At 36.8% G+C, this 16,300-nt stretch overlaps 1 protein-coding gene across 11 annotated transcripts in view; it reads left to right on the top strand.

Annotated features, from left to right (window-relative positions):
- The window catches only part of LOC122517501 (Down syndrome cell adhesion molecule-like protein Dscam2), a 177,756-nt gene that overhangs the window by 160,227 nt on the left and 1,229 nt on the right, over positions 1–16,300 (top strand). For 8 of the 11 annotated variants that reach the window (XM_043635921.1, XM_043635926.1, XM_043635927.1 and 5 more), the window contains 24 exons: positions 7,268–7,414; positions 7,897–8,037; positions 8,296–8,486; positions 8,945–9,185; positions 9,365–9,670; positions 9,751–10,020; positions 10,153–10,298; positions 10,383–10,818; positions 10,895–11,188; positions 11,269–11,502; positions 11,573–11,728; positions 11,812–11,882; positions 11,959–12,202; positions 12,292–12,438; positions 12,515–12,676; positions 12,747–12,963; positions 13,029–13,297; positions 13,380–13,568; positions 13,649–13,834; positions 13,904–14,351; positions 14,414–14,637; positions 14,705–14,873; positions 15,013–15,176; positions 15,266–15,368. In XM_043635921.1, coding sequence (XP_043491856.1) covers positions 7,268–7,414; positions 7,897–8,037; positions 8,296–8,486; positions 8,945–9,185; positions 9,365–9,670; positions 9,751–10,020; positions 10,153–10,298; positions 10,383–10,818; positions 10,895–11,188; positions 11,269–11,502; positions 11,573–11,728; positions 11,812–11,882; positions 11,959–12,202; positions 12,292–12,438; positions 12,515–12,676; positions 12,747–12,963; positions 13,029–13,297; positions 13,380–13,568; positions 13,649–13,834; positions 13,904–14,351; positions 14,414–14,637; positions 14,705–14,873; positions 15,013–15,176; positions 15,266–15,368 — 5,155 coding nt within the window. Of the gene's footprint in view, positions 1–7,267; positions 7,415–7,896; positions 8,038–8,295; positions 8,487–8,944; positions 9,186–9,364; positions 9,671–9,750; positions 10,021–10,152; positions 10,299–10,382; positions 10,819–10,894; positions 11,189–11,268; positions 11,503–11,572; positions 11,729–11,811; positions 11,883–11,958; positions 12,203–12,291; positions 12,439–12,514; positions 12,677–12,746; positions 12,964–13,028; positions 13,298–13,379; positions 13,569–13,648; positions 13,835–13,903; positions 14,352–14,413; positions 14,638–14,704; positions 14,874–15,012; positions 15,177–15,265; positions 15,378–16,300 lie in introns of all 11 variants that reach the window. The other 3 variants (XM_043635928.1, XM_043635929.1, XM_043635925.1) reach the window with 2 other exon arrangements.

Here is a 16,300-nt window from a genome sequence, read left to right on the forward strand (position 1 = left end):
ATTTTATCCAACAACGTCGATAAAAAAATAATAATAATACGGATAATATTTATTTCTTTCTTGGTGTATCAAACGATATAAAACGATTCGTGTCTCGTCAATAAAATATTATTATATAATAATAAAATTCGACGTTTTCTGTTAGACAGGTAAAAAGAAAAGCAAATAAAAAAAGTTCAATAAAACGGTTTTCAAGGTTTTCAAGGTTCTGAAACGTGAAAAGAAGGGCTTCCCTATTTCTTTTCCTGTTTGTTGAAACTTCGATGATGTTCGATCTCGTTCATGGGAATGCGACGGGAACGCGAGTTTTTGTCTATGTCGAATACCGGAAAAGAGATTGACGCTGAGAAAAAAGAAATAAAAAATAAAAAAGAAAAGAAAGAAAAAAGGAGAGTTAAAGGAAGAGAAGAAAAAAATTAAAAAGAATAAACCCGACGTAGGAAAAAGACGCAAGGGGATAAAACTTTGAGCGACGTTACCGCGAATGTTACCTCGTACTACTTTTCTACTCTTCCACTACTGAATGATAGAAATAAACAGAAAATGTGTGTAAAAACTCGGGGAAAAATTTTCAAAGTGTATCGAATCGAAGGAAAGGAAAACGTTCCAGGAAAGCCCCGTGTTTCTACACGAACGAAAGTGGAAAACGTTATTGGAAATGGGTGATGGCGATGGTGGTGGTGGTGAGAATATGGTAAACGGGGATGTAGAAAAAGAACCGAGTAAATTTCAACGACGATTCAAACAAATTCGAGACTAATACGAGGATATTGACTGACTTTCAATTCTTATGTAAATATATTGTAAATATCTTTATGTAAAATAATATCACAACGTGTATATATGTATTAGTATTATAAGAAAGGTGGAGAAAGAAACAGAGAAAGAGTGAGATTCGAAGTATAATATATATATAAATAAATAAAACCTTTAATAATATGGATGTAAAAGAATAAAAGTATCGTAGCAGATCGAATTTTTGTATCAATATAAAAATCTACACTTATGCATTAAAATCATTGAAACAATAATATCATACTAGAACGTCACGATAAAGAAATTCGAATTTTTCTAATCAATACCTAAGAGTACCAAACTACTTGGTACTTTGATTTTGAATCCACGTTTTTTTATTCAAGTTCCCGTATCCTCTTTCTTTCTTTCTTTCTCTTTCTCTTTCAATATCATAAGCATTGCTAACAGTTACTTGGTAGCACCGGTGTTACATCACACGGAAGTGGCTTTATACTTTTAATCATAACCACCCCCGGAAATAGGTGCTCGACCCTGTTTCCGCTTTTTTAGCAAGCGAAGCACTCACCGTCAGCCGTCATCGCGAACTCTTTCACGGTCCCTAACAAATGCGAATACGAAGTGTTACGCTTTTTTTCTTTTTCTTTTTTTCTTTCTCCAGATATATACGTACATACATATACATGTACGCATACATACGCGGGCAACTACTACCCTCTTCTTTCTGTTTCCCTTCTACTACTATATTTCCCCATCTTTGTCCACTTACCGTGCCACGTTTTCTCTTCATCTCTCGACAACTAACTCGACGTAGCTTCGATACAAAGATATTCCCAACCCTTTTCTCTCTCTCTCTCTCCTCCTCCCTTTTTCTCCCTTTCTTCCTGGAAAAGTTTAAAAATATCTCTCCAATACGAGAGATCGGTAATGTATATTTTTAAATTTCAAACGTTTGCTACGATTGTATATCGTACTACACGTTCATTTTTTTTTTTTAAATAATCTCATAAATATATATATATTTTAAATAAATAAAATAAGAAAAAAACTTTATAATCGAGGTCAAAAACTTTATTCTCGTCGCGATACTAATACTTCTTACACGTGTTCGTCTATCCAACGGAGCGTTTTTAATATTGAAAATTGCGCGAACAACAAACACGAGGGAATACGAAATACAGATAAGTTTTGACTGTCTCTCTCTCTCTCTCTCTCTCTCTCGAATATTACGATGATACCGTGTATGCACTCGTATCTATCATAAGAAAAAAGAAAAAGAAAAAACTATGATACGACTGAGAAAAGAATTTTTACTTATAAAACTCGATGACTCAGAAATATATACTCGAATGAAAGAAAAAGAAGAAAAAGAAAAAAGAAGGAAAAAAAAAGTAATGGATAAATTTGAAAAGTCAAAAATGCTGCTCGTCGTAATACATTGACCTCTCATAAATATTATTTATATTATCTTATAAATATACAGAAGAAGAAGAAGAAGAAATAAAAATTGTAACTTTTAGAACGAAAGTTTGGAGCGTAGAAAAAAAAGAATCGAAAAAAAACTCGAAGGAGAGATCTCACGATCGATAAGTGAAACAATTTAGTGTGAAAAGGTAGGAAACGTTCGTATAAAATTGTCTCTATACGTGTGTGTGTGTGCATGTAAGTACGTATATATATATCTATGAACATTTTCAAAAACAAAGTGTACCACTTCAGTCTGGCTCGCCACAAATTATCCTACGTGGGAGCGCAGTAAATTCAATTTTGCTTTGTGAGAGTAACAGTTTAATGAGAAGGAAGATGGATGTGTTTTCCTGTCGAGAATTCTTTTTGCCAATGTATATACTCTCTCTCTTTCTCTTTATCTCTCTCTCTTTCCCTATTTCTCTCTATTTTTCTCTTTCACTCTGTCATTCTCTTTACTATTTCTCTCTTTCTATCAACAGAACATATTAACGTGTCAAGGATGAGATCATGATCGTAGAAAGATAACGCGGTAACTGCCAAGTAACTCCCATTTATCAATCCACGACGACCTCATGAAAGTTTCAATGGAATTTATCGAATACTCGTCTCTCCCTCTCTCTCTCTCTCGTCGTCGTTTCTCATCTTCTTTTCTAATCTTCTCCATTTTTTCTTCCCCCTGCTTGAATACATTTTTTCCTTCCAAATTGGATATATTGTATCATCATTGTTTTATCTTACAATACGATCAACGATGAAATTAAAATCAAAAATATATTAAATAATATTTTGAAATAATAATTCGCACAAATTCATTTCCAACGTATTACAATTAATAATTAAGCTGCTTATTATGCAAAATCATTAAAATAAATGATTAACTATTATTTAGATTTATACCCTTTTGTATAGAAAATATATTAACATACATTATAATCTATGCTTGCATAAGTATACATACATATATATATATAAATACTTGCATAGCTAGGCATTTCATTCGACCAGCTAATTTCAACAATTAGTACGAAACCGAACAACCAATTACGAGATACAACTAAAAAAATATATACCGATAAAGCTATGCTCACGTGTATCATAACTATACAGTTATACATATTAATAATAATAATAATAATAATATATACATAAATACACCTACATATTACGAGATCCTTACACGTGAAAGGTAGGTTTAATTGTGTAACAGGCTGGCTTAGAGGAAAATTACTCGCGCTTATTAAAGCGTACTTTTAGTCGTCCGAGAATGAATCTACTTCGCTAACACAGAATTTCCATCGCCTTGACGCTGACACGCGTGCGTCCAAGCACAAATAAATACATACAAACACACACACACATATATATACAAACACTCACCAAGGAACGAACGAAACTGGCATACTACATACTACATATATTCGTAATTCGAATGAAAAGCGAGAGAAAGAAAGAGAAGGAAGTACTCTTTACTCTGCAACGATGCACCATCCGGTTCACAATGAGATGTCAACATTGTCCGGTACCTTTTCAAATAAGAAAAAGAAAGAAAGAAAGAAAGACGTAGAAAGAGAGTAAGTGAGTGTTATCTTATAAAACGAGAGAAAGAAAGAGAGAGAAAGAATACGAATCGTCGACTGGTAACTATAAGAGGATAAATCTAGTGCATTTGCTAATGCATGAGAAACACTCACCTCCTTCCATTCTGTTTCTCTATTCGAATTCTCACCTTTTCTATCTCTCCTTTGAAGTACCATCGAAGTGAACTATGAGTCCTCTAAAAGGAAACTAAACAGTTCCACGAGCAAAGTATATACGTTAATAAATAGTATTATATACTAATGTAAGATAACAAAGATACGGGTGTTTATAAAAATACGTATTACTTATACGGATGTGTAAATGCGTAAATATAAATATACAAGAGTAAAAGAAGAAAGAAAGAAATAATAGAGAAAAGAGTGAGTTTGAGAGAACGAGAATGAGGTAAAGTGGTGCTTTACAAGAGATAGCTTGAGTCTAACGCGCGCCTATATACACGCATACACGCACACGTGAACATGCAAGCAAGCACGCACGTATGCATGCACGCACACGTGATGCCATCCGATTTGGATCGTCCTGTACGCGTTCAGCCATTCATGTCCCATACATATTTATACCGCTTGGTTGCACGTAACAGGTATATATACAGATATACATATGTATGTCTATATACTATATGTATATATTATATATATATATGGTAGAAGGACTATCGCAGAGAGAATCACCTCGTATGTCGGGGCGTGATACGTTTGTTTCGTAACTAGGTGCTGCATAGAGAGAATGAGAGAGAGGGGGAGAGAGAGAGAGAGAGAGAATACACACGCATGTAGCATGCAAGACAGCTGCTTACCTACCTATGAGCATGCTCATAGGACGACGTATGCTTGCTGTTATCATCCAGCATTCTCTCTCTTGGTCCAGAGAGATTCCAACGAGAGTATGATAGAAAGAAAGAGAGAGAGAGATAGAGAGAGAAAGAGGTAACACAGTCTTCCAAGCTAAAGTTTTGTTGAGCCCTTATCAAGCATCTCATTAGAATCCTTTTGACTCCTGTCTAAGACAATGTTATGGGGGGTTTGCATAAAAGACGATATTTTATAAGAGTGATTCTTCTTCTTGTTATTATTTTTTTTCTTCTTTACGTAGTAATCTTTTAGAAAATGAGATCTTTAAAATGCAATAGAATTTACGTTCGATAAAAGTATGTGTATGTGTGTGTGTGTGTGTATTACACGATGATACTGCTGTTGCTCCTGTTGAAAGAGAACGAAACTCTTGGGAATGTTAAAAAAGAGAATTTTTTATGAAAGATATTATAATACGTAATTTGTTTGTATCGTATAAAGACAATAATTATAATATATTTACCGATGTTGTGATTATTTATTTGAAAAATAGTACTGTACGTTTTTAATACGTTTTGTAAAGTAAAACGAAAGCTTCTGAAGTTTTCTAGTTCGTAGAAAGAAAAAGAAATTTGATCGCGCGGCGTCGTCTGGGGGGTGGTCCTCGTAAGATAGAAACGCGAAAGGAGGGGAGGAATAAGGGGGGGTAAATGAAAAGGAAGAAGTTCGGAAGGGAAGTCGATAAAGTGTAGATTCTTGAACATTTTCAAATACTAACGTGTCCCTAGATACATCCATACATCCATACATAGATACATACGTACATATGTACGTGTATTCGGAAAAGGTAAAAGAAAAAAAAAGATAAGAAGGATAAAAAGAGAAAGATATCGAAAAATTCACGTAGTTGTGCCTCTCCCTCTCTCTCTCTCGCATCCACCACCACCCCTATACTCGAGTCCAAGTTATTCTCAACCCCTTTTCTCTCCATACACGTTCACCATTCCACTACACCGCAAGAAGACCGACCAACTTACGAGAATACGGGCTATTTATCTCCGTATTTTTATTCCGTCCGCGAAGGCGATATAAAATTGCTTCTTTCCTACTACTACTACTACTACTACTACTAGCTTGTATTGAATCCATTTATAGGGGGGAGTCGAAATATAGAAGGGGTAGTTTCTGTTCTACTCTATCCAATGCAACTATCTAATCTTTCTGTTTCCTTTTCTATTTCTTCGGCAACGTTTTGCGTCCTCCATCTCTCTTCTTCGAAATTCCTTTTCTTTTTTTTTCTTTTTACAAAAGACATTCCTGTACTTTCATATAACACGAAGAAAAGCCCCTTTCGTACTCGTGCGGGGAAACCGATGTCGTTGACATTTTACGAATTCCAAGAGAATCCTGTAAGATCCTCGTAGATAGAAGTCTGTAAATACTGGAACGAAATGTGTCTCTCTCTCTCTCTCTCTCTTCTCCTCGGGATAAACGCTTTTAGAGATATTTTTCTCGAAGTATAATATAGGATAGATATAAATAAAAAAAGAAAAACTAAAAAAAATAAGAAAAATCTTAAGGTAATATTATATTCGATCGAAATTTATTGGTTTAGAAAATAACGTTTAAAATAAGAACGAGATATTATTCTAAAATCGATTATCCTAGTTTTTTCTTACTTGATTCGAATCGAATATAAGAAGAAAAAAAAAAGAAAAAAGGAAAGATGAAAAGAAAGATATTATTATTATACGAAAGTCTAGGAATATTCTTTCTTCCTTCCCCCACCCTCCTCCCCATATCTTCCGTATCAATTCAGGATGATGATCCTTCATCGGATTAGAATTGCCACTAGGGAAGGACCATGCAAGCAAGAGCCTGCTGGGTTCTACCACGATGGACGATGTTTGCGAACAATTTGAAAGGACGACGACGACAAACGTTTGCTGGTTAGTCCTGAACGTGCTAGAACCTAGGAAACCTCTTTTTAGGAAATTCCCCCACGTATATTCCCTTCATATGTATATGTGTGTGTGTGTGTGAATCAAAAAGGGTGAGAGAAAAATAGAGGAAAGGGACGACGACGACGACGACGACGACGACCTTCATATGGTTGTTGCGTGATGAGAAAAAATTTCCTCGAGGTCATTCCTCTGACTGGTCAGAGACGACCAAAAGAGAGAGAGAGAGAGAGAGAGAAAGAGAGGGTTTGGTGAATCGAGCATCCAACTACTCTACCCCTTCCCCGGTTTACTGCTGCTGCCCGATGGCTGAGCTAAATTGAAAATTTCACGCCTGACGGTACACGTTCGAGCCGTGATTTGACGGGATTTCATCGACAGATGCCCGGACAATTTTGCATAACCTTTTAGATCCTTGATAACGCAAGGGTAAACGAAATATATTCTCACCTATATAGGCTTTTTTCCCCAGAAAAAAAAAAAGAAAAAAAATAACAAACATTATTATTTCTTATATTCGTTCGATGAATTTGATGATAGTTAAAAGTGTAATCAAAATGTTGGTTGAATAATTTATCAACGATTTCCATCCAACGATGCCTATTAATTCCGATGATAAATTTGTTCCTTTAATATTTGACTATTCGAGTGTATACCTACTACATATTTCGATATATTTGTACGATGTTTCAGGTGGAAGATTCGTGGTAACGTCGCAAGGTGATCTTCATATAAGGGCAGTCAGACCTGAGGACGGCAGAGTCACTTACTCCTGTCTGACCCTTCACGCTTTGACCGGTGAACGAAGGAGAAGCGAATCCGCCTCTTTGACGGTCACCGGTTCGTATCTCGCTCGAAGCTAATTTACTTTCATTTATGGCTACGTCGACTCGTTAAAATCGTTCACTAACCGTACATAAGTAGATACTAACAAAAAATAAAAAAAGAGACATGCTACGATTCGCGTACATTTCTATATACACGTATATTAATATATATATATGTGTTACACGAATATATATCGCGATACATGTCGCGAGATACTTCAAAATTTAATTCCGAACTTTGTTTTTGCTTTGCTTTACCAGAATTCTCATTAACGCGTGTTTCTCGTTTCTTTTTTTTCCTTTTTCTTTTTCTTTTTCTTCTTTTTTTTTCCTAAATTATTTTTTTTTATTTTTGTTCCGTTCATTCGTGAAAGAGAGAGGAAAAGATAAGCGTTGCTTTTAATTACATCGAAGATCCGATTACTTTTACTTTAATGTATATTTTTTGTCTTCTTCTGTTTCTTCTTAATTAATGACGACACGATACCTTTTCAGAACCCACAGGATCCATGCCACCGAGATTAATGCAAAGATCGCAAATTGCTATCTCTGCGGAGAGCGGATCGGACGTGCATCTAACCTGTTCTGCCCAAGGAAGCCCACCACCCCAATTTACCTGGTATCGCGACGTTAACGGTTGGTTTGATTACGGAATTATTTATCGAATTAATGCTACGTTAATTAATTAATACTTTATCCTATCCTCTATGCCTCGTTAATTCTAATTTCATTAAAATCAACACAATTTAACGAACATTATATAATCTATGATACGAGATAATCTATGATACGAGATAAATAGGAATTTTCGTAAATTCATTGATTCGATCCAAATTGTCTGACATCTATCTTCGGAAAATCTTTTCTTTATTTCGATTGTTATTATTATTGCAGGACAACCTATACCAGTTGAATCGTTCGGTAGGATTCAACTTTGGGGTGATTTGATGCAAATTCGTCGCGTGGACGCTCAGGATGCCGGAAGATACATTTGCCGAGCGAATAATCAACTAGGCGAACAACGAGCGGAAACGCATTTGTCGGTCACGTCCAAGTTGAATGCTAGAATTCAGCCTCGTCTTCAGGTAAATTTCCTTTTATCCGAGCAAACATTTCTAAAGGATTAAGTTATATACTTTTTTTTTACAATTCTTTAACTTTCTTTACAAAAGTAATCGTAAAAAATTGTCAGATCATTTTCCCCTGTTCAACATTTACCCAAGGTATCATCCCAAATCCTATACGATTTTATGACGTCGATTAAATTCGAAAAGAAAACGAGCACGCAAGATCAACTTTCTCCACTTTTTTCCCCTGTTTTCTCAACGAACTATCCTATAGATGATCGAGCAAATGAAATCCCTGAACTCACTCTCTCTCTCTCCCTAGTTCGGACGTGAGAGGCATCGAAAACGTTCACCGTACAGCATAAAGTTAACTCGCGTGAATTCCAACAAGTACAAGTTGAACTTTAGGAAGAAAAAATTGAATCGTTCGGTTCTATCACACTACTCCTCGTTTCGTCTCGTGTCGTCTATTGCAGGTCGTCAATTCCGGTGAAACTGCGACGATGAACTGCACGGTCGAGGGTTATCCGGTTGAAAGCGTCGAGTGGCTGCACGATGGTGTACTGGTATTGACCGCCCAGGACACGAGAATCAGATTGTTGGCTCCCATGGTGCTCGTGATAGGATCCGTTGGCCGTAGAGATAAAGGGATGTATCAATGTTTGGTGAGGAGCGACAAGGAAAACGCGCAGGCAACCGCAGAATTGAAACTGGGAGGTATGTATGTATGTACGTGTGTACGTGTGTCTGTATATACGTCTGTATGTACGTCTGTATGTACGTCTGTATGTATGCATGTACGATCATCGAGCAAATTGACCGAATTTTACGCCTCAACGTTCTCGTCTAAGCTCGACAAAGAAAACCATAATCTACGAAGATATTTTCGTTTCCAGATACGCTTCCAGAATTACAATACACTTTCATCGAGCAAGCACTAAGGCCAGGACCACCTGTGTCTTTACGATGTTCGGCAACCGGCTCGCCACCACCGTCCTTTACGTGGCTACTCGATGGTGAACCATTAAGCGAAATTGCAGCTGGGCATAGATATGCTATAGGCCAATATGTCGATCAATCTGGAGACGTTATCAGTCATCTAAACATATCGTCCACTGGAACGGAAGACGGTGGACTTTACGCTTGCGTAGCTTCCAACACATTGGCAAAAGTGGAACACGAAGCTAGACTGAATATCTACGGTAACTAAACTAGCCATTCTCTTGATCATATAAAAAAATAACACGGTTATTGAACGATCGTATGAACTTGCTAAATTTAGGACCACCCTATATCCGATCGATCGGTCCTGTACGTGCTATTGCTGGTGTGGACACAACTATAACTTGTCCCTACTCTGGATATCCAATCACGACGGTCGAGTGGTCGCGTGGAAGTGTTGAACTGCCACTAGACATAAGACATCGCGTAGACAGCAGTGGCCATTTAACTATAGTCAACGTTGATCCACCCGATGCTGGAATTTATACTTGCAAAGTACGAGCTAGATCAGGAGAAACTGCCAGTAGAGATATTCGATTGACCGTGAGCAGTAAGTATTAATAATAATTAAATAATAATCTTTCGTATAACTAATTGAAACGATATGTCTAATAAAAAAGAAATTATTTCTGAAATAAATCAATTCGAAACGAGAAATTTGATAGAGTTCTATTTTTCGTAGGTCCACCGGTTATGAGTCCTTTCAACTTTCCCCCGAATTTACAAGAAGGTAGCCGAGCCCAAGTAACTTGTAGCGTCATATCCGGTGATCTACCTATTTACTTTTCTTGGTTGAAAGATGGGGAACCTTTACCTTCTTCTCTTCGCGTAATTAAATATTCTATATTTTATAAAATATCATTATATTGTAAAACGAAATATGATTGAAGAAAATGTTTCCTATTCGTTCAGATCGAAGAGAGAGGTGCCGAATTCTTTAGTCTATTAGTCTTCAAGGAACTTTCCTCTCGCCATAGTGGCAAGTATACTTGCGTAGCAACAAACAACGCGGCCAAAGTGAATCACACAGCGGAATTATTAGTCAAAGTTCCACCACAGTGGATCTTCGAACCACAGGATGTAGCAACTCTTCTTGGCAACCAGTTGAACGTTCATTGCGAAGCCAAGGGCTTCCCACCACCTCGCATCACATGGCTTCGCGCCAGAGGCAGAACTTCCAACGATTATCAACCCCTAGTTGATGGTCTCAATGGCAGACTAACCATATTATCTAATGGATCTTTATGGACAGCATCTGCAGGACCACAAAACGAGGGTCACTATCTTTGTCGTGCTAACAACGGTATTGGATCCGGATTAAGCAAAGTGATTTATGTGTCTGTGCACGGTGAGTTGATATTTATTGAAAAAAATCTAAAGAAACATTTCCAGATGCACATTTCTATCATTGATAATGTCCACAGAACCGGCGAGATTCGAATTTCAAAGTAAAAACGTGACAATTCGTCGCGGTGAATCGGTTACACTAGACTGCACGGTAATCGGTGACAATCCTATAGAAGTTCAATGGATGCATAACAGCGATCGATTGGATACGAATAGTCACAGGCTTAGTATCAGCCAAATTAAAACTGATAATGGTTTGAAATCTCAACTTTCTATCGGTAGTAGCGATAGACAAGATTCTGGTGTCTATAGATGTACTGCTAGCAATGCGTATGGTAGAAGCGAACATCTTATCTATTTAGCTGTACAAGGTATAATATTTGTTCTTCAAATAAAAGATTATTATATTTCTAATGAAGAAAATGTAAATGTATTTATGTCTATCGAACAGAAAGACCCGATCCTCCTGCTTCTCTTGAAGTTATAGAAATTGGATCACGATCTATAAGATTGTTATGGAAAAAAGCTTTCGATGGGAATAGTCCTATAAGAAATTACGTAATTCAATATCGATCTCTTAGTCATGGTATAAACGATGATTGGAATCCTGCGAAAACTCACAACGTTACATACTCGCCAGGAAATCCTAACGTTGCCAGTAATGCCATACATCCAACGCAAAATGGTATCTGTTGATCTTGTTAAATATATATCTTTATATCAAATTTATTGTATCCATTTTCCTCGTTCGATAGGATTGTCACCGTTTGAAACGACAAGCGACGATCAAGAGGTAGCACTGGTTGGTGGCCTTCACCCCGCAGTCACTTATACTTTTCGAATATTCGCGATAAATTCTATCGATGCTAGTGCTCCTACTGAGCCTGTGGTAGCTAAAACTCAAGAGGAAGGTATGGAAATCACGTTGAAAAATAATATGCAAATAATTAGAATTAATTTCTTATAATTAATATTATTTATCTTTGAAAAATAGCACCTACTGAATCTCCACAAAATATCAAAGTACAATCGGCAGGACCTGGAGAGCTTGCAGTTAGCTGGCAAGTAAGTATTCGATCTGAAATATTTACTAACAAGAAACGTTTGAGTAAAAGATTCTAATCTTGGGATATATTTCTAGCCACCTCCTAAGGAATCATGTAACGGAGACCTTTTGGGCTACATAGTAACTTGGTCGGAACATTCATCCTCGACATCGGGTGTAAATCAAAGCAAAAGCCTTACGGTGAATGGGTGGGCAACCACGAAAGTACAGCTCACTGGTCTGAGAAAATTTACCAAGTATGACGTATCTATCAGGGCTTTCAATAGCATAGCTAGTGGCCCGAGTAGCGCGCCTATAGTTGGAACCACTCAGGAAGGAGGTAAAGTATTCAAATTAAAATGTTAATAAAAATAGAAGTCAAATGGATCGAAATATCTAACAAACTAAAATTCATGGAATTTATTGCAGTGCCAGAAACACCTCCTACGCAAGTCACATGCGTTGCATTGTCTTCTCAATCCGTTAAAGTATCTTGGAATGCACCACCACCTCATCAGCATGGTGGAATTATTCAAGGATATAAAGTTTATTACAGACCAGTGCCTACTGACAACAGTGAGTGATTCAAACAAAATTAAACCCTCGAGAAACTAATCGTAAATTATTGAATTATATTATTTTATTTCTTTAGTGGATATCTCAACGGTGGGTGAAGTAAAACGAACGTCAAGCGTGGAAACTTATCTACACACTTTGTACAAATATACAAACTACTCTATCAGAGTACTTGCATATACGGGAGCTGGCGATGGTGTATTGAGTCAACCAATTTATTGCATGACGGAAGAAGATGGTAAATTATATTATAGTATATTTTTCATAGAAATATTTTACGCGAAATTGACATATTTCTTGATCAACAGTCCCTGGACCTCCAGCAGGCATCAAAGCTTTAGCACTAACTGCAGAAAGTATCCTAGTATCGTGGTTACCACCTTTACAACCTAATGGAAATGTATCCAAATACACTGTCTACAGCAGAGAAGCTGGTTCCAGTAATCACAATACTCACACAATGCATGAACCTCCATCATCACCAACGGATACTCTGACCATGGAATTACGTGGCCTAGCCGAAAGGTGCAAATCACTAAACTTGAACAATCAAATAAATAATTTTTCATATAACCTTTGATACATTTTAGGCAGCTATACGAATTCTGGGTATCCGCAACGACTGGCCTTGGAGAAGGAGAAGCAACTACTATAGTAACACAAACTACGAATACCAGAGCACCTGCAAGAGTAGCTTCCTTCTCGCAACTTTTAAGAAGAGCTGTTAAATCATCGATCACGTTATCCTGTTTGATCGTTGGCAATCCTACACCACGTCCAATTTGGACTTATAGAAATGGTCAAGTATCGACTGGTAGACACTACGAATTTACACCGGATGGTCATCTCCATATATGCGGTTTGTTATTAAAATAATAATTTATAAATTCGGTATCGATAAGTCGCGTAAAAATCGACAAGTTAATCATTTCGAATTTTAGCACTGGAACAATCCGTGGCTGGAAATTATACTTGCTCTGCTAAGAATCAATTTGGTGAAGATTCTGTAACTTACACGTTGGTAGTGGTCATGCCACCGAGATCACCAACTTTGGAACTTCAGTATACAACAACAAATAGCATAAGACTTCGATGGGCTCATCCTGATAATGGTGGTGCTACTATTCAAGGTACCGTTAAAAAAAAAAACACAAACTACAAAATAATCAAATGAACGAAATCAAATTAAAAGGATATTCGTCATCCATAGGATACGTGTTAAGTTATAAAAGAGATCAAGGTGGTTGGGAAGAAATCGCATTATCTCCGGAACAAACCGAATTCATACTAACCGGCTTAAAGTGTGGATCATCGTATTTGGCTCATTTAACTGCACATAATCGTGTCGGTACTGGAGATCCGAGTTCATTGATAAGTGCAACAACTAAAGGAACTGGTACGATACAATATCTCGTGAAAAATATTACAAATTTGACCGATTTTTCTATACTAAACCTCATTTCAGCTCCTTTACTACCGAAAGAACGAGACATCATTTCCGCAAATGGTACTTCTGTAAAACTGAATTTATTATCCTGGCCAAACGGAGGATGTCCTATTCAATACTACACGGTTGAATATCGTAAACGTATTAACTCGGAACCATGGATCCTAGTAGCTAGTAAAGCTACCGAAAATCTCGTAATAAGAGATTTAAAAACTGCCTCCTGGTATTGCTTACGTTTAACTGCACATAACGATGCCGGATCTACGCAAACTCAAATGGAATTTGCGACAACTACGTTAAGTGGAGTCAGTATTGGACCACCGAACGATCTGATCATGGAAGACGATGTTAAGAAGAGTATACCGAACCACAAAGTACTATACGTCGTTGTACCTTTAGTCTGTGCTATCATCCTCATCATATCAGCTATCATTCTAGGATATGTCATGCTCAAACGTAGCGGAAGGTAAATACCAATGAATCTATCGCGATAAGAACAATTGCATAATAAATACTATGATATTCTAGGACCAATTATTTGGGGGAGATTCTACCTGGTCAACAACAACAACAACAAACTGGACTTGGTTTGGTGCAACAACAACAACACCAACAACATCATCATCTATCGAGCTGTATGTCTACGGTGCAACTAAAATCTACGGCCGAACGAGACAACAGACGTAACCATCAAGTATACACGAGTTCTCCGGTTAAACAAGAAAATCATAAATCGAATGATCATGGATCAGGTATACGATTTCGTTGATCGAATAATTTTCCAAACTAAATGATAATTCAATAATATATTATTCGCAGAAATGTATGAAATCAGCCCGTATGCAACGTTCAGCGTCCCAGGAAGAGAAAATCGTTCGGTTACGACGGCGACGTTAGATTATACTATGCAATTTAAAACGTTTGGTCATCTCGAGAACGAGGACATTAATAGGATCGATTATGAAAGATCTAGCGTAGATTTCGAAAGGTAATCAAACCCATACCTCCTACTTCTCCTCCTTCTCCGTCTTTTCTCCACCTGCTCCTTTTCTTCATTTTCTATTTTTTATTTCTTTTTCTATTTTTCTCTCTTTGGTTCCTCCTTCTGGTATTGCTTTCACGTACAGGTCCAAAACTCCTAGGTGGCACAAACAACGATACTTCCCGAGCATCGCCGAGGCTGAAAGCAAACTTCGTTCGAGTCGACAAGGTTCCGGCAGTGATACTTCCGGTAGCCCTTGCGGCGAATGTGCCGGACCTAGTTATAGAGTACCGATCAAACCTTGTAGAGGTAATTTTTAATAATGATCGAATTTTTCGATAGGCCCTAACAAATTTAAAGAAACATAGCGACGATCATATCGAATAATGTTTACACAGATGTATTTTCACGTGGGGTGGAATCGAGCACGGAATCTAACAACGAAGGTTCACCATCGCTCGCGAGACGACGAAGCCGACAACCGAGCCGGTCCACTCGCAGGTAGCCAAGGTTTGTTTGTTTCCACTAGCACTCACTCCTGACTCTATGATCCTAATATCTCACGGTCTCATAAGTTTCATGTCGATGCGAAGGAGATGTGGAAAAATTTCATTCGTTCTTTTCTTTTCCTTTCTTTTCTTTTCTTTTCTTTTCTTTTTTTTTTCATTTTTGTTTAATCATCAACCTATTCAATTTAACCTCGAATGAAATGTTCCTTTTAACGAGAAAAAAAATAAAAAATAAAATCAAATTCAATCGTTTTTCCATGTCTTCCTTACTAAAAAACGAAACACGGTCCATCGGCATTAACCCTCGACTCAACCTGCACGTTCTTAATCATTTTATCATTTAAACAAAAAGTGAAAAGTTATACGATTTGAAGATTTTTTCAAAACGTGCAGGCAGTCTCGAGGATAAAGAAAAATCGTCATTCACGCATACGCATACGCAAATATATCCATTCATCATTTCATTACTAACACGTGCTAATATGAAAAAAAACAAAAAAACAAAAATTCAAAAATCAATTCTACAAAATAGAAAAAAAAAAAATTAATAAGAATAAAAAATATACTAGAAATAGCACAAATAAATTAAATTCACGTCGTTGCACCCCGCCTTGGAGTCTTATTCTCTTACGTATACATACAGTTGCAGCTTTCTGATCATTCATTCATTCATTCATTCATCGAGAGTTCTCTCTCTCTCTCTCAAATAAAAAAAGAAAAAAAATATATAAAATAACTAAATGAAAAATAAAAAATGCAACAAAAAAATAAGTAAAGAACAACACCACCGACTACCAGTTACGTTTCTCTCTCTCTTTGCTTATAAAAAAAAACAGAAATAATTTGAAAAAAGGATTATAATTAATGATTTTTGTTCTCGTTCAAATTCATTGCGCGTTGAGAATTTTCTCCACAATTTTTTCC

Source organism: Polistes fuscatus, unplaced genomic scaffold, assembly GCF_010416935.1.
Source record: "Polistes fuscatus isolate 324 unplaced genomic scaffold, CU_Pfus_HIC Scaffold20, whole genome shotgun sequence".
Classification (NCBI taxonomy): Eukaryota; Metazoa; Arthropoda; class Insecta; order Hymenoptera; family Vespidae; genus Polistes; species Polistes fuscatus.